General features: G+C 45.2%; 1 protein-coding gene across 3 annotated transcripts in view; it reads right to left on the reverse strand.

The window, feature by feature from the left end:
* The window catches only part of LOC132824885 (tetraspanin-9-like), a 193,191-nt gene that overhangs the window by 14,297 nt on the left and 157,275 nt on the right, over positions 1-21,619 (reverse strand). For all 3 annotated transcript variants that reach the window (XM_060839717.1, XM_060839716.1, XM_060839715.1), the window contains 2 exons: positions 9,886-10,077; positions 5,088-5,162 (listed from right to left, as the gene is read on the reverse strand). In XM_060839717.1, coding sequence (XP_060695700.1) covers positions 5,088-5,162; positions 9,886-10,077 — 267 coding nt within the window. The remainder of the gene's footprint in view (positions 1-5,087; positions 5,163-9,885; positions 10,078-21,619) is intronic.

Below are 21,619 nucleotides of genomic sequence, written 5' to 3' on the forward strand. Positions count from 1 at the left end.
GTAAGTACAGAATCTGAAATTAAATGTGAATTAGTTGCATTATTTTTATTATGTTAGGCCTCACTGGTGTCACACTAATGTTCCTCCAGAGTGGGTTAGAATCTAGAACATTGACCAGTCCATTCTTTACCCCTTCCCTCTTTAAAGAAACTCTACAGGCAGAAGGGAGAATGGTAAATGATCTTGTACTCTTTTTAAAATGGCCTTCCACATGATATCCTGTCACTATTCCAGTTAATGTATGCTTTCATTGTCAATACAATTCCTGATAACTCCACAAGGCATTTTTAATTATTTTTAATTAACACGCTCAGAGACGTTAGAGAGGGGACATGAAAAGTCCTTGGTTGATAGGATTAGGCTTTCTATAGGTATGTCAGGAATAAAAGGATGACTAGGGTAGGAATAGGTCCCGTCAAGGATAGTAGTGGGAAGTTGCGTGTGGAGGCTGAAGAAATTGGGGAGATGCTGAATGAATACTTTTCGTCAGTATTCACTCAGGAACAGGACATTGTTGCCGATGTGAATATTGAGTCACAATTAATTAGAATGGATGGCTTTGAGATATGTAGGGAAGAGGTGTTGGAAATTCTGGAAAGGGTGAAAATAGATAAGTCTCCTGGGCCTGATGGCATTTGTCCTAGGATTCTCTGGGAAGCAAGGGAGGAGATTGCAGAGCCATTGGCCTTGATTTTTATGTCCTCGCTGTCTACAGGAATCATGCCAGAAGACTGGGGGATAGCAAATGTGGTTCCCTTGTTCAAGAAGGGGAGTAGGGATAACCCTAGTAACTATAGGCCGGTGAGTCTTACCTCTGTTGTGGGCAAAGTCTTAGAGAGAATTGTAAGGGATAGGATTTATGAACATCTGGATAGGAATAATATGATCAAGGATAGTCAGCATGGTTTTGTGAAGGGCAGGTCATGCCTCACAAACCTTATTGAGTTCTTTGAGAAGGAGGTGGATGAGGGTAAAGTGGTAGATGTGGTGTATATGGATTTTAGTAAGGCGTTTGATAAGGTTCCCCATGGTAGGCTACTGCAAAAAATACGGAGGTATGGCATTGAGGGGGAGTTGGAGGTTTGGATTAGGAATTGGCTGGCTGGAAGAAGACAGAGGGTCGTAGTTGATGGTAAAGGTTCATCTTGGAGTGCAGTTACCAGCGGTGTTCCGCAAAGATCTGTTTTGGGACCACTGCTGTTTGTCATTTTTATAAATGACCTGGAGGAGGGGCTAGAAGGTTGGGTGAGCAAGTTTGCAGATGATATGAAAGTCGGTGGAGTTGTTGACAGTGAGGAAGGATGTGGCAGGTTACAGCGGGATATAGATAAGCTGCAGAGCTGGGCAGAAAGGTGGCAAATGGAGTTCAATGTCGCTAAGTGTGAAGTGATTCACTTTGGTAAGAGTAACAAGAAGATGGGGTACTGGGCTAATGGTCGGATACTTGGTAGTGTGGATGAGCAGAGGGATCTTGGTGTCCATGTACACAGATCTCTGAAAGTTGCCACCCAGGTAAATAGTGCTGTGAAGAAGGCATAGGGCGTACTGGCTTTTATTGGGAGAGGAATTGAGTTCCGGAGTCCTGAGGTCATGTTGCAGTTGTCTAGGACTCTGGTGCGGCCGCATCTGGAGTATTGTGTGCAGTTTTGGTCGCCATACTATAGGAAGGATGTGGAGGCACTGGAACGGGTGCAGAGGAGGTTTACCAGGATGTTGCCTGGTATGGTAGGAAGATCGTATGAGGAAAGGCTGAGGCACTTGGGGCTATTTTCATTGGAGAAAAGAAGGTTTAGGGGTGACTTGATAGCGGTGTACAAGATGATTAGGGGTTTAGATAGGGTTGACCATGAGAACCTTTTTCCACGTATGGAGTCAGATATTACGAGGGGGCATAGCTTTAAATTAAGGGGTGGTAGATATAGGACTGATGTTAGGGGTAGATTCTTTACTCAGCGAGTCGTGAGTTCATGGAATGCCCTGCCAGTAGCAGTGGTGGACTCTCCCTCTTTATGGGCATTTAAACGGGCATTGGATAGGCATATGGCGGATAGTGGGCTAGTGTAGGTTAGGTGGGCTTGGATCGGTGCAACATCAAGGGCCGAAGGGTCTGTACTGCGCTGTATTTTTCTATGTTCTATGTTATTACACACTATTAGAGATGGTGGGACTTGAATTCAGATCTCCTGGCTCAGCACAAGGTACTTACGTGATACGCGGATAAATTATCCAACAGACTGTAACATCTGAGCTACAATGAAGAGTAGATGGCCCCCAGGCAAATTGTTGTATCGGACAAAGGACAGGAAGACTAAAGGACTGAAGGAGTAGATGGAGGAGTGATCAGACTTTCCAGTGAAAGGAGAGATGGTGCAAGCGGGATGCGTGCCGTCATGAAGGGAAGGTGCTGTAACCAGGGGAGGATCCTGTAGTGAAGGGACAGCACTGTAATGAGGGGTGGTTGCCATAATGAAGGGAAGGTGCTGTAATACAGGAAGGTACTGTATAGAGGGGGCATCCTATAAGGTGGGAGGCATGCTGGAATGACAGGAGTGAACTGTGAAGGGGTCAGGGTGGCCTAATGAGAGGAGAATTCTGTACCTGTGCAACAAGGGGAGAGTGCTGTAAATGAGGGGAGGGTGGAATGAGAGGAGGTTGTCGTAAGGTGAACTTTCATCTTTTATTTAATCCACCAAATCTGACAGCCATATTCTGGTACCATGTGCAGTAAATTTGAGGAACCAATTAACACACAGCTATGGTGTCTTGCTGTGGTGACTGAAGGAATAAGCATGGGGCCAGGATCAAATGTTAATTGAACCATTCCTTCCCCAGCAGCTGAGTTGCCAACAAGTACATTTGGCCCCAGAGTCTTTTCAACAGTTATTGATCAGCAGTGATAAGGTGTCTGCTCTAAATGATCTTTCCCTCAAGTTTCCTCTTTAAAATAACCATCCCCCCGAGCCCTTGGTTTTAAATAAGGGGGGCGTGGGAATCTGCCAAAGGCTCATTGTCTAAGAATGGGTGGGAGTGGGTTTGAACAGCACGGACACTGGAAATTCAAACCACTCAAACTTCGAAGAGGGTGTCACTGGCCAGTGCCTGACTAAGAGCTGGATCCCAGTCACTCTCGGGGGCTGCCTGGTCTTCTTACGTTAACCATGGAGCAACATTAATGAAAAAAAAGGAGAGCGAGAGAGTTCCAACAGGGTACTGCAAGCTAGTTAGCCTGAGGTCAGTAGTTAGGAAATCTTGTAATAAAGTCCTAACAGTGCTCTTCAAAAATCATAACTTGATCAGACAGAGCCGACATAGTTAACAAAAGGGAGAAAGCATTCATCAAATTCATTCGACTTTTCTGAAGGTACAACTATTCAGGTACACAAAAGGGAAACAGTAAAGGTATTTGGATTTCCATAATGTATTTAATTAGGTGCCACACAAAACATTGATATACAGGATAAGGTCTCACAGAGTCAGAAAAGTACATCCATCATTAAATGTGATTCTGCTATTGGAAACCATTCCTTAGATAATCTAGACTGTGCTGAGAATTAGACCATCAATCCAACTCCCAGTGTGATGCATTTGCTTGTACTAGGTGCTACCTATATTAATGCATAGGACACTGTTTTATGAAGGGTAAAGGAATTAGTACACATATAGGTTGTTCTGCTATAAGTGACAGTCGTGTCCCTCTGTAACCTGCCACTATAGAAAATAGCTATACCCATTCAGCAGAAAGCTTGCATTATCCAAACAATGTCCACAATTTATCAATCACGGTATAGCCAATTCACATTCTTGAAATGCACGTTGTAGCAGAACGGCCTGTACTGTACATTTTGCATAAAAAACAGAGTTATGGAGGCAGCTAATAAGACCGTAAGAAATGGAACAGGAGACGGTCGTTCAGCCCTTCAAGCTTGTTCCAAGAGTCCTCATGTCCACTTTCCTGCCCTTTCCCCATGATCCTCGGTGCCCAAACTGATCTGTTGTATTACCATGACAATACTCTAGCCAATCAGGATCTCCCTGCCTGGTCTGAGAATTAGGGTTGACAGTTAACTGTTCAGTAGCATCCTCATTGACCTAACCAATCAGCACCCTCTTCTCATGCTGAGTAAAATGATGTCCCTTTCTTCCAGTCTATTATTGGCCTCCTAATTTGGATAAGTGCAAGATGAAAGGCTTTGCCTCTTGTCCCCTCTTTGCAATGTTTTATTTCCAGCAAGCAATTATTTATACTCTTCAGTATTGTAACACTATCTATTCTTTGTATATTTACAGGTTACTGTGCAGTCAAGTAACTAACTCTTTAAAAGTGTCTCTCTGCTCTGTGCTGCTCTCTACTGATGCCAGAGTAACATTTGATTTACATTTGTTCACGGAATGAATGTTTCTGGCACTCACTATTACCCACCCCAGGATTCAACTCCATTGCTGTGGATCCTAAACTAATTCCACTACCCACTCATAGAATTCCTACAGTGTGGAAGCAGGCCATTCAGTCCATCAAGTCCACACCAGCCATTTGAAGAGTATCCCATCCAGATTCACTGCCCCCCCGCCCCCATTATAATCCTGTATTTCCCATAGCTAACCCATCTAATCTGCATGGGTAATTTCCCACGGCCAATCCACCTAACCTGCACATCTTTGGACTGTGGGAGGAAACCGGAGCAAACCCGCACAGACGGAGGGAAGATGTGCAAATTCCACATAGACATCCGCTAAAGCTGGAATTGAACCCAGGTCCCTGGCGCTGTGAGACAGTAGTGTCTAACCACTGAGCCACCGTGTCACTCACCAACTGGTTCACCTCCTGGACGTTGTGTAGTATCTGTCCTTCCTCCTCCCTGGACCTTGCTTTAGCAGAGCAGGTAAGGCAGGAAAATAATCAAAGCTCTCAGCTAGCTTTGGAGAGTTTATCACCTCTGGTCAAGGACCTGTGAAATTATCCACAGCAGCTCCTCTGAGCTGTTCCCTAATGTGCGTTGATGAGGAACGCAGCAGTCTGCTATACTCTGACTTGATGATCAAAGTTTCCAATGTTTTGTTGCAACATGAAAGTGAGGCCAAACCCTTACCTCTGTCCTGTACACGAAGAACAAAATGACGAGGATCAGCTCCATAAAGAAAATGATCAGCAGGACAATGAAAAACTGGAACAGAAAGAGAAGAGCACATTATTAAAGCAGGTGGGAATTCGGAATACCATAACTCAAACATGGCAGGAAACACCAATCACCTTCCTGACATTCAGACAGCTTAACTATAGCAGTTACATTTGCGTAGCATCCTACGGAGAGTGCATCACACCAATGGCATCTCCAGGAGGTGCAGTTAGTCATTCAGTGGGCAAAGTCTGTTCATATTCCTGAACAAGGGCTCGAAATGTTGAGTCTCATGCTCCTCGGATGCTGCCTGACCGGCTGTGCTTTTCCAGCACCACACTTTTTGACATTAAAGTCTGTTCACAGGAAGATCCCTCAAATGAAACTTAAGACGTAGCTATTCTCCTTTCAGTAGCACCTGGGCAGGATGCACAACAGACACTGACACCACTACCTCCTCCTGGGCTGGACCAGAACTGCAAAATGATGAGGGCCATCATCTCCAAGCCCCCCTCCAAGCCGCTCGCCATCCAATTTGGAAAATCTATCACCCTTTCCTCAGCACCACTGGGTCAAAATCCCAGAGCTGGCTCCCTAAGAAAACCATGGGTCTACCTACAGCACAAGGACCACAGCAGCTCAATACCACCTTCTCCAGGGACAGTCGGTGGGGAGTAACATATCTGGGCCCACATCACAAGGAGAGAAGATTGAAGGAGAGAAAGCACCCTGAGAAATGGATAGTTTTACTGTGCACAGTGCCCAAGGTGGATTAGAGTGAGGAGTGTGTGTTACCATATTGGGATCGTGATTCAGTTCTGGGAAGCAATTGATAGCAGCTTTAAGGGTAATGCACGGGTTTTCATTAAGGAAAAATAGCAAAGAGACAGTAATTATTTAAATGAGGATATAGAGCAAACAAGCTCAGGGATAATGCAAATGTTAGGCTACAAGTAGATTTTTAAAAATTCATTCACTGGCAGAAGCAGCATTTAATGCCCATCACAACTTGCCCATTGGGGCTGTTAAGACTAAACCACATTACTGTGGTAAAAACAAGGACTGCAGATGCTGGAAACCAGAGTCTAGATTAGAGTGGTGCTGGAAAAGCACAGCAGGTCAGGCAGCATCCGATCAGCAGGAAAATTGACATTTCGGGCAAAAGCCCATGATCAGGAATAGAGGCAGGGAGCTTGCAGAGTGGACTGTGGGTCTGCAGTCACATGTAAGGATGGCAGCTTCCTCCCCTAAAGGACATTAGTGAGTCAGATGGATTTTTCCTGACAATCAACAATGGATTCGTGGTCATCATTAGACTCAATTCCAGATTTTGTTGAATTCAAATTCCACCAATCTGCCTTGGCAGGATTTGAAACTGGGTCCCCAGAATATGTCCTGGGTTAACAGTCCGGCAGTGGGACCACTCGGCCGTCGCTTCTCTCTATTGCGTCCAGTTTTGAGTTCCTCACTTGAGGTTGTACACAGAGGGAGCAGAGAATGACTGAGATAATCGTATAATCCGTAACTATGCGAGAGGCCAGTGGGATGTGGACTCTTTCCAATTAGGCAGAGAAGATTTAATTACCATGGAAGCAATCACTGATCACTGGTTAAGATGTTCTGTTTGGAAATTGGCCAAGAATGAATAAGTAAATTGCATACTGTGACGCTCGTGTCAGTCCAGGGAAGTGGTTGTGGGAGAGGTTGGTGCAGATCCCCCTTGTGTTGGGCTATGTCCGAAAAGCAGAATTACAGGCCATTTGTGATATCTTATCCAAGTAAAAGAGGGACTCTCAAAAATTCAGCACAAATACGGAAAATAGTGTATAACAGTATTACCGCAAGTACCATCATTGGTGCTATTTTTCCTGGTGTCAGGGCTGAGGGGGACAACTTATAGGACTTTATAAAATCATAAGGGGCATAGATAGGTTGAAAAATAAAGGCTTTTTTTTCCCTGGGGTGGACATAGAGGAATAGATTTAAGGTGAGAGGGGAAAGATTTAAAAGGGACCCAAGGGCAATATTTTCATGCAAAAAGTGGTGTCTGTATGGAATGAGCTGCCAGAGGAAGTGGTGGGGGCTGGTACAATTACAACATTTAAAAAAGGCATGTGGTTGGGTATATGAATAGGAAGGGGTATATGAATAGGAAGGGTTTAGAGTGATACGGGCCGGGTGCTGGCAAATGGGACTAGATTAATTTAGGATATCTGGTGGGCATGGGCAAGTTGGACTGTGCTGCACTCTGTGATTAACAAAGCACTTCCAAAAATCAAAAGGAAGTCAGTGGGTAAATCTCAAGAGACATTCTCGAAAGAAAAAATTATTTTGACTCTTGGCCTAGCTACTATATCATTGACTGAGACAGAGACAGAGACAGAGTAATGTATCAATAATGAAAACGAGATGGAAATGGATACAGACAGGTTAATGAGAGGGCAACAAGTTGGCAGGTAGAGTATAACGTGGGGAAAGTGTGAGGTTATTCACTTTGGTAGTAAGAAGGAGGAAGGGATTTAACTGACTTATGTTGACTTTCAGAGAGGTTTAGCTGCACTAGTGTAAGGAATGCTAAGTCAGCATGCAGGTACAGCAAGTAATTCAGAAGTCAAATGGCACATTGACCTTCACTGCAAAGGGATTGCTGTACAGGAATAAAACAGGTACAGCTATAAATGTTACAGGGAATTGGTCAGATCATCTCTGGAGTCAGAGTCATATAGCATGGAAACAGATCCTTCGGCCCAACTTGTCCATGCCAACCAGGCAGAACTTTGCCTGCATTTGGCCCATATTCCTCCAAACCTTTCCGATCCATGGACCTATCTTTTAAATGTTGCAATTGTACTCACCTCTACCACTTTCTCCGGCATAAAAGCACTATCCTCTGTGTGAAAACGTTGCCCCTCAGGTCACTTTTAAATCTTACCTCTCTCACTTTAAGCCTATGCCCTTTAATTTTGGACTCCCCTACCCTGGGGAAAAGACCGTGGCTATTCACCTTATCTATGTCCCTCATGACTTTATGGACCTCTATAAGATAACCCCTCAATGTCCTATACTTCAGGGAAATATGTCCCAGCCTAATTCAAATGTTCCAGACTCAGTAACATCCTTGTAAATCACTTTTGCACCCTTTACAGTTTAATAGCATTCTTCCTATAGCAGGACAACCAAAATTGTTTGCAGTATTCCAAATGTGGCCTTAGCAACGTCTTGTACAGCTGTAACATGATGTCCCAACTCCTGTACTCAATGCTCTGACTGAAGGCATGCACTTGACTGATGCCAAATGCCTCCTTCACCACCCTGACTATCTGCGATAGCATTTTCAAGCAACTATGCATCTGCACTCAGAGTACAGTGCGCAATTTTGATTTCCATATTTATGGAAGAATATACTGGCACTGGAATTGTGTCAGATCAACTCCTGGAGTGAGGGCAGTTTTACATTGGGAGATGGAATCATAGAATCCCTACAGTGTGGAATCAGGCCATTTGGCCCAACAAGTCCACACTGACCCTCCGAAGAGTAACCCACACAGACCCATTCCCTTATATTTACTCCTAACTAATTCACCTAACCTACACATCCCTGAACACTATGGGCAATTTAGCATGACCAATTCACCTGATCTGCACATCTTTGGGTTGTGGGAGGAAACCCACGCAGACACGGGGAGAATGTGCAAACTCAACACAGACAGTCGCCCGAGGCTGGAATTGAACCCAGGTCCCTGGCGCTGTGAGGCAGTAGTGCAAACCACTGAGCCACCATGCTGCCCCAATTGAGTAAATTGTTTTGGTAACGTTTGGAGGTTAAACAAATGAGAGATGATCTTATCGAAACAGGAAAGATTCTAAGGGAGTTGACAGGGAAGACATTGAGAAATCGAGTCTCCCTGGATGGGGAATGTAAGACACAGAGACTCGGGAGAAGTGATCAATTGTTTAGGACTGGAATGAGGACAGATATTTTCCCCAAAATGAGATTAGATTCCCTACAGTGTGGAAACAGGCCCTTCGGCCCAACAAGTCCACGCCAACCCTCCGAAGAGTCACCCACACAGTCCCATTCCCCATATTTACCCCTGACTAATGCACCCAACGCCATGGGCAATTTAGCATGACCAATTCACCTGACCTGCTCATCCTTTGGATTGTGGAAGGAAACCAGAGCACCTGGAGGAAACCCACACAGACACGGGGAGAATGTACAAACTCCATACAGACAGCCACCTGAGGCTGGAATCCAACCCGGGACCCTGGCGCTATGAGGCAGCAGTGCTAACCACTGAGTCACTGTGCCATCCTTAAATAATTGAGGATCTTCCGACTTATGTGCTGCAGAATTTTATTGACGCTTCATTATTGAATAAATTTAAGGACAGATTTTTTACATTGCTGAATACATTTCAAGACAGATTGCTGGTCTCTCGGGCTATCAGTTGAAGGTGACAATCAGCTTTAATCATATTGGATGCTGAATCAGGCTTAAATGGTATACCCTGGCTCTTGCACTCGTAGAAAGGTAGAGACACACACACACACACACACACACACACACACACACACACACACACACACACACACACACACACACACACACACACACATTATTCAGCTTTGCCCATCAAGCAGCCAGACAGGACAATGCTGTCCTCACCGACAGCACTCAGTCAGCCACAGTTCTCTATGTAATGCATGTCTTACCGGCTGCTTCAACCACAGCCTCAGCCACACTTGCTGGGTATTAATAGTCACTCACACTTAAAAGGAGGCACTTGCTTTCCTTGATGGCACCGAGACACCCCAGAAATCCGACCACCATCACAATGGTCCCAATGGCAATGAGCAGGTTGGCAGCTGAGAGCGAAGGCAGACTCGGTGCTAAGGTGGCGAAGCTGCCTTGTGTAGCTGACAGCCATATTCCCACTCCTAGGAGTCCACAGCCACAGAGCTGGAAGAGACAAATCAGCATTAATCACGTGTAGGAAATGCAGAGTGAACACATGAGAAAACAAAAGCTTCCACTTACATAGCACCTTTCGAGGGAACCAGCAACCCCTCCCTGCCATGCCCCAGCCAGTCAGAGTCAATGTTACTGTGTAGAAACCCCAGCAGCTGAACAACAAGCTCCCGCAAAGTGCAAGTCACAATGGCAAGAACATTGGGTTTGAATTCAGAGGTTAGGTCAGAATGCCACCTCTCTCGCCTTTCGTCGGAGCAACTTTTATACTCACTGACAGAAGAGGTGGGGCCTCAGCTTAACACCAGCAATGCAGCACACCCTCCAGCCCTGCACTGCAAGAGGAAACTTAGATTTCTGAGCTCACAGCCATTCAGTGGGACTCAAACCCACAACCTTCTGCATTCGCAAGTGTCACTGAATACTTCAACTCAAAGGCAGCCTCTCCTGACACTGGTGATCAAGTGAATGAACAGCAGGTAAGCAGCACTAATTGAGGTACAGGGATGAAACCAATGGGCGAAGCAGAATTTCTCAACCACATTCTGTCAATCCTCTGCAGCTGAAAACTTGTGGACTATTTTAGTTGGACCTGGGTGAATGAACATCATGGCACCAAGTGAAGGTTTACTTTTGCCTTCAGTTAGGAACGGAATATTTAAATTGCAATCATTTCCTGCAGAATTGAACTGCACTGTCACAATGTCACGTGCACTTGCATTAACTTCTTCAAAATGAAATCATTTTAAAATTCCGGTTCTTGCATCATTGAAACATGCTAAATTACATCAGATTAGACACATTTAAAAATGTTGTCGCGGATGGAAATCTACCTGTGAAACCTCTCCCCTCTCCAAAAGACTGGTCAATTAAAATGTTCAGGACTGAGACTGTCAGATTTCTACGAGGTAAAGGATGTTAATGGGATTAGGATACAGATTAACGCTGATTTAATCGCAAGATATCAGGCTTGAACACCTGAATGGGTGTCTTCAGTTCTGATTAGCCGACATAAGCAGGGAATCTATAAACAGGAGATCTCCCAGCTGTCCTTGAAGAAAGAGCCTGCAGTGGTCATGGGCACACTCCACAGCTTTCCTGATCACTGGGCACCAGGAAGCCTGGATTGTTTTTAATCTCTGTCCAAAACAAAATTATAATTCAATCTTAAATTACAGTGGTCTTTTAAAGCTCTTTTAATTTGATTTGATTGGCTTCAAAAAAATAATTAAACAGGATAGTGAATATTTAGCCAGGATCAAATTTCATGAACTTTAAATTAACTAATATTTTAAGCACCTTGAAAACATCTAATGCATTTTGGTTATGTGAGGTTTATGGCACAGACCAATTTTATTTTATTCAGTCACAGGATGTGGGCACCACTAACTAAAGGTTTTGTCCAAAGGACGCTTGATCAAAAGACCATAAGACATAGGAGTGGAAGTAAGACCATATGGGCCCAATTAGTTCACTCCGTCAGTTAATCATGGCTGATGGGCACTTCAATTCCACTTATCCGCACACTCCCCGTATCCCTTAATTCCTTGCTAGATCAAGAATTTATCAACCTCTGCCCTGAAGACATTTAACGTCCCTGCCTCTACTGCACTCCTTGGCAATGAATTCCACAGGCCCACCACTCTCTGGCTGAAGAAATATCTCCTCATTTCCGTTCCAACTTGACCCCCTCTAGTTCTAAGGCTGTGCCCACGGGTCCTAGTCTCCCCGCCTAACATCACCTTAAGCTCAGCAAAGAAGCTCAATTAATTAATTAATGTAATTCTCAGTGTAAAGAATAAAGGGGCTGAACAATTACAACTAAAGGTAAGGAAAAATTAATTCACTCAAAAGGTCCTCTGCCACAGAGGATTCTTCATCAGTGAATATGTTTAAGGCTGGGACACACAGATCTTTCATTTCTCGGGAAGCACATGATAAAGGGAGTGAGCAGGAAATTGTTACTAAAGCCCAAGATCAGCTATGATCATGTTGAATGACAGAGTGGACTCAATGGGCCGAATGGCCTATACCCACTCCTATTTCTAGCTTTGCATCAAACTGTCTTCTGGAAGCCAACTGGCTGCTGTCCCCTTGCTTTGCTGAGCCACAGAATGGTGACTCCACAGAAGGAGACTTCTTGGTCCATTGTTTTCACAATAGCGCTGAACTCACCTAATCTCTCCCGTAGCACTCCAAATTGGTTGCCCTCTCATGCTCATCTAATTCCCTCTTGACAGCATCAATCAGGTCTGCTTCCACCGTACTCTCAGGCAACTGTTTTCAGATTCTAACCACTTGCTGTATTATACAGATTTTCCTGATACCATCTTTCGTCCTTTTGCCAATCAACGTAAATCTGATTCTTGATTCTTCCAGCAGTGGGAGGAGTTTCTCTCGACCTACTCTGTCACAGCCCTCTCGATTTTGATTATCTCCATTAAACCTTCTCTTCTCCCAGGACAAAACCCTCAGAGTCTCTCATCTTTCCCCCATGCCTCACATCGTTCAGTTAAACCTTTTCTGTATCCTCACTTCTGTTAAACCTCAGTGGTGGAAATCCAAGAGACTAAAGGTTCTCTAGTTTTAAAGGGACTGACAGAACTTGACTATCTTCCATTCTGCTCCTGACAACGGTCTTCAACTAATGAAAGTACTACATTTCCAAGTCTGAAAGAGAATACATTCTGGAAGAATCTTGATACCTCCAGATCATGTGAATTTTTAAAGTCAGAGACTTGGGGAAGATGGCAAATGTAATTGTAGAACAAAAATGTATCATATTGATTATGGAAAAAAAGCTTGGAATGGGGGGAGGGGTGTGATGTTATAAATGGGTTTGAAAGGTTTCTTCAGTCATAACCACTTTCATAAACTTCCTCAACGTTGTTGCAGATAAAGAGATTAATGAATCATTGATACATGTTCTCACCCCTAGTAAAATTGGAGGGAAATTTGCAAAGGAAGATCCCAGTAGGAGACAATAATGTCACCCGCTGCAGAATGTGGCTCAGCAAAGCAAGGGGACAGCAGCCAGTTTGCTTCCAGAAGACAGGTTGATGCAAAGTTCAAAATAGGAGTGGGTATGGTCCATTCGGCCCATTGAGTCTGCTCTGTCATTCAACATGATCATTGCTGATCTTGGGCTTCAGTGACACTTTGCTGCTCACTCCCTTTATCATAATTAAAATACACACAACACCAGGTTATAATCCAACAGGTTTACTGAGAGCACTAGCTCTTGGAACGCTGCTCCTTCATCAGATAGCTGTGGAGTAGCATCATAAGACAGAATTTATACCAAAAGATTACAGTGTCATACTGAAACCATATATTGAACAAAAACCTAGGTTCATTCAATATATTATTTCAGTTGCATGACATTGTACCCCCACCACCAGGGATATATTTCCCTCCTCACCTATTTCCGTTTTCCGCAAAGACTATTCCCTCCGTGACTACCTGGTCAGGTCCACGCCCCCCTACAACCCACCCTCCCATCCTGGCACTTTCCCCTGACACCGCAGGAACTGTAAAACCTGCGCCCGCACCTCCTCCCTCACCTCTATCCGAGGCCCTAAAGGAGCCTTCTACATCCATCAAAGTTTTACCTGCACATCCACTAATATCATTTATTGTATCCGTTGCTCCCGATGCGGTCTCCTCTACATTGGGGAGACTGGACGCCTCCTAGCAGAGCGCTTTAGCGAACATCTCCGGGACACCCACACCAATCAACCCCACCACCCTGTGGCCCAACATTTCAAGTCCCCCTCCCACTCTGCCAAGAACATGCAGGTCCTGGGCCTCCTCCACCATCGCTCCCTCACCACCCGATGCCTGGAGGAAGAACGCCTCATCTTCCGCCTTGGAACACTTCAACCCATGGCATCAATGTGGACTTCAACAGTTTCCTCATTTCCCCTTCCCCCACCTCACCCCAACTCCAACCTTCCAGCTCAGCACAGTCCTCATGACCTGTCCTACCTACCTATTTTCCTTTACACCTATCCACTCCAATCTCCTCTCTGACCTATCACCTTCATCCCCACCCCCATTCACCCATTGTACACTATGCTACCTTCCCCCACCCTCCTCTCTGACCTATCACCTTCATCCCCACCCCCATTCACCTACTGTACTCTATGCTACTTTCTCCCCACCCCCACCCCCTTGTCATTTATCTCTCCACTCTGCAGGCTTTTGCTCGAAACGGTGATTTTCCTGCTCCTCGGATGCTGCCTGACCTGCTGTGCTTTTCCAGCACCTCTCTAATCTACACTCTGGTTTCCATCATCTGCAGTCCTTGTTTTTACAATAGACAATAGGTGCAGGAGTAGGCCCTTCTGCCCTTCGAGCCTGCACCACCATTCAATATGATCATGACTGATCATCCTTGATCAGTATCCTGTTCCTGCCTTATCTCCATAACCCTTGATTCCACTATCCTTGAGAGCTCTATCCAACTCTTTCTTAAATTAATCCAGAGACTGGGCCTCCACTGCCCTCTGGGGCAGAGCATTCCACACAGCCACCACTCTCTGGGTGACGAAGTTTCTCGTCATCTCTGTCCTAAATGGCCTACCCCGTATTTTTAAGCTGTCCTCTGGTTTGGCATTCACCCATCAGCGGAAACATATTTCCTGCCTCCAGAGTGTCCAATCCTTTAATAATCTTATATGTCTCAATCAGATCCCCTCTCAGTCTTCTAAACCCAGGGTATACAAGCCCAGTCGCTCCAGTCTTTCAGTGTAAGGTAGTCCCGCCATTTCAGGAATTGACCGTGTGAATCTACGCTGCACTCCCTCTATAGCCAGAATGTCTTTCCTCAAATTTGGAGACCAGAACTGCACACAATACTCCAGGCATAGTCTCACCACGGCCCTGTACAGCTGCAGAAGAACCTCTTTGCTTCTATACTCAATCCCTCTTGTTATGAAAGTCAGCATGTTATTAGCCTTCTTCACTACCTGCTGCACCTGCATGCTTACCTTCATTGACTGGTGTACAGGAACACCCAGATCTCTCTGTACTGCCCCTTTACCTAGATTGATTCCACTTAGGTAGTAATCTGCCTTCCTGCTCTTGCCACCAAAGTAGATAACCATACATTTATCCACATTAAACTGCATCTGCCATGCATCTGACCACTCACCTAACCTGTCCAGGTCACCCTGTCATCTCCTAACATCCTCCTCACATTTCACCCTGCCACCCAGCTTAGTATCATCAGCAAATTTGCTAATGTTATTACTAATACCCATCTTCTATATCATTAATATATATTGTAAAAAGCTGCGGTCCCAGCACTGATCCCTACGGTACCCCATTGGTCACTGCCTGCCATTCCAAAATGGAGCCATTTATCACTACTCTTTGTTTCCTGTCAGCCAACCAACTTTCAATCCAAGTCAGTACTTTGCCCCCAATACCATGCGTCCTAATTTTGCTCACTAACCTCCTATGTGGGACTTCTTCAAATGCTTTCTGGAAGTCCAGGTACACTACATCTACTGGATCTCCCTCATCCATCTTCAGAGTTACATCCTCAAAAATTCCAGAAGATTAGTCAAGCATGATTTCTCCTTCAGAAATCCATGCTGACTCTGACTTATCCTGTTACTACTATCCATGTGTCGTAATTTCATCCTTTATAATAGACTCCAGCATCTTTCCCACAACTGAGGTCAGACTAACTGATCTATAATTTCCTGCTTTCTCTCTCCCACCTTCCTTAAAAAGTGGTACAATAGTAACCACTCTCCAATTCGCAGGAACTGATCCCGAATCTATCGAACTCTGGAAAATAATCACCAACGCATCCACGATTTCTCGAGCCACCTCCTTCAGTACCCTGGGATGTAGGCCATCAGGCCCCGGGGACCTATCAACCTTCAGACCTAACAGTCTCTCCAACACCAATTCCTGGCAAATATAAATTCCCTTCAGTTCAGGTCCTTCAGCCACTGTTACCTCAGGGAGATTGCTTGTGTATGCCCCAGTGAACACAGATCTGAAGTACCAATTCAATTCTTCTGCCATTTCTTTGTTCCCTGTAAAATATTCCCCTGTTTCTGTCTCCAAAGGCACGATTTTAGTCTTAACAATTGTTTTGCCTTTCACATACCTAAAAAAACTTTTACTATCCTCCTTTATATTTTTGGCCAGTTTACCTTCGTTCCTGCATATTTCCTTCTTAGTAATCCTCTGTTGTTCTTTAAAAGCTTCCCAGTCCTGTTTTTCCATTTATCTTTGCTATGTTATACTTTTTCTCTTTTAACTTTATATGTTTCTTAACTTCCCTCGTCAGCCACGACCACCCATTCCTCCTCCTAGGATCTTTCTTCCTTTTTGGAATGAACTGATCCTGCATCTTCTGCATTATACACAGAAATATCTGCCATTGTTCCTCCACTGTCATCCCTGCTAAGGTATTGCACCATTGAACTTTGGCCAGCTCCTCCCCCATAGCTCCAGAGTTCCTTTTATTCAACAGAAATATTGTCACTTCCGATTGTACCCTCTTCCTCTCAAATTGCAGATTGAAGTTTATTGTATTATGGTCACTACTTCCCAATGGCTCCTTCACTTCAAGGTCCCTGATCAATTTTGGTTCGTTGCACAATACAAGATCCACAATTGCCTTCTCCCTGGTAGGCTCCAGCACCAGCTGTTCTAAGAATCCATCTCGGAGGCACTCCACAAAGTCTCTTTCTTAAGGTCCAATACCATCCTGATTCCATCCTGATTACCTAGTTGATTTTTAAACTTTGCCCACCCCAGTCCAACACCATTACCTCCACATCATCCCTTTAGCATGTGATTCGTGAGAGACGAAAGACATTTGCAGTATTACCCCCATCCACAGTGTGTGGTGAGGATTAGTGGGAAGCCAGGGGATTGGGAAACCTTTAAATACCAGCAGAGGATAACTATAAAAAAAAACAATCAGGAGGGGAGAAGATGAAGAATGTGGGTAACCTAGCTAGTAATATAAAACAAGGATTGGGGACAACAGTGTTTTAGTTCGAGGTAAGAGAGACATTAGACCACTGGAAAATGAGGCTGGAGAAGTAGTTATGGGGAAGACGGTGCTCAGTGGTTAGAGGTAACTGGACCTTTAAAATTGAGGCAAATAAATTTATGCTGAAAATGTGTGGCTGGAAAAGCGCAGCAGGTCAGGCAGCATCCAAGGAACAGGAAATTCGACGTTTCGGGCATAAGCCCTTCATCAGGAATGAGGAAAGTGTGTCCAGTCTCCAGCCTCCAGCATGGTAGAGCAGAGAGGTGGCAGAATGATAGAGAGAGCCATAGTAAAGTGCTGTATGTCTCCACACAGTAAGATCCCAATCATAAAGGGACCTGTTTGGAAAGGAGCTCCTTTACAGGGAGGACCTTGACCGAAGGAGTTAGCCAATCTCACAGTCCTGTTGACAACAGCTGACCTTGATGTAGAGCCATTGATGTCATAAATGACCTCCCAAGGTGTTTTATCGCACCGGGCCAGAGGAGAGAATATTTGGTCTAGTGATCGAAAACATGCTCAGATGAAGGTCGATTTTGCAGAGGGTATCAGAGGGGGAAAGAAAGCCAGAGAGCAGTGACGGAGGGAAGTGCACAGCTCAGGGCTTGGTCAGCTGGATGCCTGGTTATCAACGACAAACCAGCTGAAAATCTGGGACGCTCAAAGGTCCAAGCTGGAAGGGTGCAGCGGGTACACGAGAAAGTGAGGACTGCAGATGCTGGAGATCAGAGCTGATCCTGCTCCTCGGATGCTGCCTGACCTGTTGCGCTTTTCCTGCAGCGGGTACACTGAGGAGTTGCAGGGCTGGGGGAGATTATAGATGGAGGGAAGAAAGGGGCAGGGCACGATTAGAAGCAAGAGCACAGGGTGAGAATGTAACTTGGTGAATCTTCACCTATTTCATAGAATCATAGCATCACTATAGAGTGGAAACAGGCCCATTTGGCCTAAAAGGTCCACACCGACCCTCCAAAGAGTAACCCAGACCCATTCCCCTACCCTATTACTCTACATTTAACCCAGACTAATGCACCTAACCTACACATCCCTGAACACAATGGGCAATTTAGCATGGCCAATTCACCTAACCTGCACATCTTTGGACTGTGGGAGGAAACCCACGCAGACTCAGGGAGAATGTGCAAATTCCACACAGACAGTCACCTGAGGCTGGAATCGAACCCGGGTCCCTGGTGCTGTGAGGCAGCCAGTGCTGACCGAAATACCATTAACCTCTGCTTTTAATCTAGAAAGGTGACAGAGATGTGAGGCTGAAGCAGATTCCTCTGAAGGACAATCTCTGCCTGCTCAGAGATTCAGCAGGAGATCTGGCACTGACATCAGCCAGTAATTCCACTGGGCAAGGCTGGTGTACCTTCTGTTTGTGAAAGTTGGTGGGAGCTTGGGAAATCTCCACACTGGCCAGTGAAGCAGCAGTACCCCAAGCTGGTCAGGATTTAAGGGCCTGGTATCGCGGCCACTGAAAGGCTTATCAAGAATCCAATCTTGAAAAACTGAGTCTGCCCGGTGGATGATGCATTTTTTTTAAAAAAACCTTTACTTTGACAGAATCCTAAGAAGTTACAAGTGGAACTACCTTTGAAATGATAAATAATTTCATAATTATAATTAAAATTGCCAGGACAAAGAGGTACGGCACAGCCTGAGCAAGTTGTTATTGTCTGCAGGTGCAATGTCCTGTTTCACTTCACTGAGCTCTCCCACTGCTGCTGGCAAGTTGTCTGTTCTAGGGGGATTATGACGTTCAGAGTACTCCATCTGTTCAACACTCATGCACCACGTCTGAGGGAAACTAATTCCTCCAGTGTCACACGTGACTAAATCCTGATCCCGAGCACCATGAGAAGTGCAGGCCATATGCATCCACACAGTCGTGAGCCAATCAGCCCAGAAACCTAGAGGTCTATTCTTACTGCTACCTCTTCAAGATGTGCAAGCGAGGGCGCGACAACTTCTATCAACTTCAAAATACATTCTCCGATGAAATGACAAAAACACGAGTCTGGTCAACAGCAGGAGGTGGAAGGGTTAGGGTCAGGTTTAGCGTTGGGGGGTCATCTCGTTTTCTGAACCCTGAGGGGCCACAAAGCAAGGCTGAGCCACAAAACTGTGAGCTTGCCAGATTCCCACAATCGATCGTCTCTGCATATTGAGCACTGTTCTCACTGTTTGACTCACACTGAAGGGAAAACCTCTGGAACAGGCCAGTCAGTCCCCTGTGAGAATGACCTTTGAACTGTGAACACAGGTCAAGCGGAAGGGATCCATTTGAAGTTTGAATGGGAGAGCTTGGCAGACCATCCATCCACATGTCAACCCAATGAATGACATTCCTCCTCCTGAGGAGCAGCCCTTTTCATCGTACATAGACAGCTGGTCGCTGATTCTCTTATACAAAGAGAATGTGTCTGCACCAAATAAGTGGGGACTGTACAGGGACTTCCAGTGTCAGGATATTTGTGTTAACATACTCCCGGGTACAACTTGGGGACAACTTCCACAACTTATCCTGTCTTCTTCAAAGGTTCGTGTCTATGATTCCCCAGCTTTCCCAGTTTACATTAGTCTTTTAAAATAGTTTCATTTTAATACCCAGAATGCAAAGGAGATGCCAGATTTGTCCCATGCAACCCGCCCTCACAACACGGCTCCTTTAGGCTTGGAACCTACTCATGTCCTGTTCTGCTCAACCTGCTTTTTTTTAATATTTGCTCACAAAACCTGGGCTGGGCCAGCATTTATTACCTGTCCCTAGTTGCCCTTGGGAAAAAGAACAAACAAGCCTCCGTCAATCTAGATCCTCTATCTAAACCTGTCGCCTATTTTCTAAGGATGTGTGTCCTCTGCTCCCAGCCCATTCATGTATCTGTCTGGATACATCTTAAATTACGCTATCGTGCCTGCCTCTACCATCTCTGCTGGCAACGTGTTCCAGGCACCCACCGTGGTAGAGGGTGATGGTAAGCTTCCTTCTTGAACTGCTGCAGTCAATGTGCTGTAGGTTGCCCCTTAGGGAGGATATTCCAGCACTTTGACCCAGTGACAGTGAGGGAACGGTGATATGTTTCCAAGTCAGGATGGTGAGTGGCTCAGAAAGGAATTTGTATGCTGTGGGTGTTCCCATGTAACTGCTGCCCTTATCCTTCCAGATGGAAAGAGATCTTTTCTAAAGATCTGGTTAAAGGCGTTCCTAGGATAACACAGAATATCACAGACGGTTTGGATTCTGCCTGGAACCCGGAATGGGGGAGCAGCTGCAGACCAACGGGTCTCCATGGGTTGCTGTGCAGGAATGCAGGTGGACATTGTGCTCAGGTTGAAAAGAAAGGATTGACGGGGAGTTGAAATGAGTCACCTAACTGGAGGAATAGTCTCCAGAGGAAAAAAAAGCCTCCTGGGGAAAGTCAGTTCTAAGATTACAGGTCACCAGGATGAAAATAACAGAGAACAGGAATAAACCTTTGGGAGTTAAAAATCACTTTGGATTGATTCTGGGGAATATTTCTGTAAAGGGCAGTGTACCCGTGAAGTACATTCCTGCAGCCGGATTAAGCATAATGAGGCCAATTTCATTACACTGTTCAAAGTGTAAGCTTAAAAATGTGTTGCTGGAAAAGTGCAGCAGGTCAGGCAGCATCAAAGGAGCAGGAGAATTGACGTTTCGGGCATAAGCCCTTCTTCAGGAATGAGGAGGGTATGCAAGCTGCCAATAAAGAACTGTAGATTAAAGTGGTGCTGGAAAAGCACAGCAGGTCAGGCAGCATGTGAGGAGCAGGAAAATCGATGTTTCATGCAAAAGCCCTTCATCAGGAATGAAGGCAGGGAGCCTCCGGGGTGGAGAGATAAATGGGAGGGGGATGGGGAGAAGGTAGCAAAGAGTACAATAAGCGAATGGGGGTGGGGATAGAGGTGATAGTTCAGATAGGTGGAAAGGGAGATTGGCAGGTAGGACAGGCCATGAGGACTGTGCTGAGCTGGAAGGTTGGAACTGGAGTAAGGTGGCGGGGGGGGGAGTCAGGATTACTTGTCCCCGCCACCCTCTTTATCTGCAGCTCCCCCCTTACACCCACTCCCAGTTCTGAAGAAGGTTATACCCAAAACGTCAACTTCTGCACCTCCTGTTGCTGCCTGTTGTGGTGGGTTCATCCAGCCTCCTGCTTGTCTACCTTGGATTCCAGCATCTGCAGTTTTTTTGATCTCTAACAAAGAGCTATAGTCAGTACTGAGTGGTTACTTGTCACAGTAAATTTTTCAAAATGGGTGAAAACTAGAAGGTTGAATTCCCTTTTCAAATATTATTGGTCTCCACAGAACCAAAACACTCTATATGAAAGGTTGCTGGCAGACAGAATGCTTTGTCACAGGTAGTGACTGATGCAGGGACTATTATATCACTTGAAGATAATTATGCAAATATTTGAAGTGGGAAGATAAAAGTGTTTTTTGGGAAAAGCTGAGGGTAATGGATTATTTTTTGAATTGCTCTAT

This window comes from Hemiscyllium ocellatum, chromosome 19, assembly GCF_020745735.1.
Source record: "Hemiscyllium ocellatum isolate sHemOce1 chromosome 19, sHemOce1.pat.X.cur, whole genome shotgun sequence".
NCBI lineage: Eukaryota > Metazoa > Chordata > Chondrichthyes > Orectolobiformes > Hemiscylliidae > Hemiscyllium > Hemiscyllium ocellatum.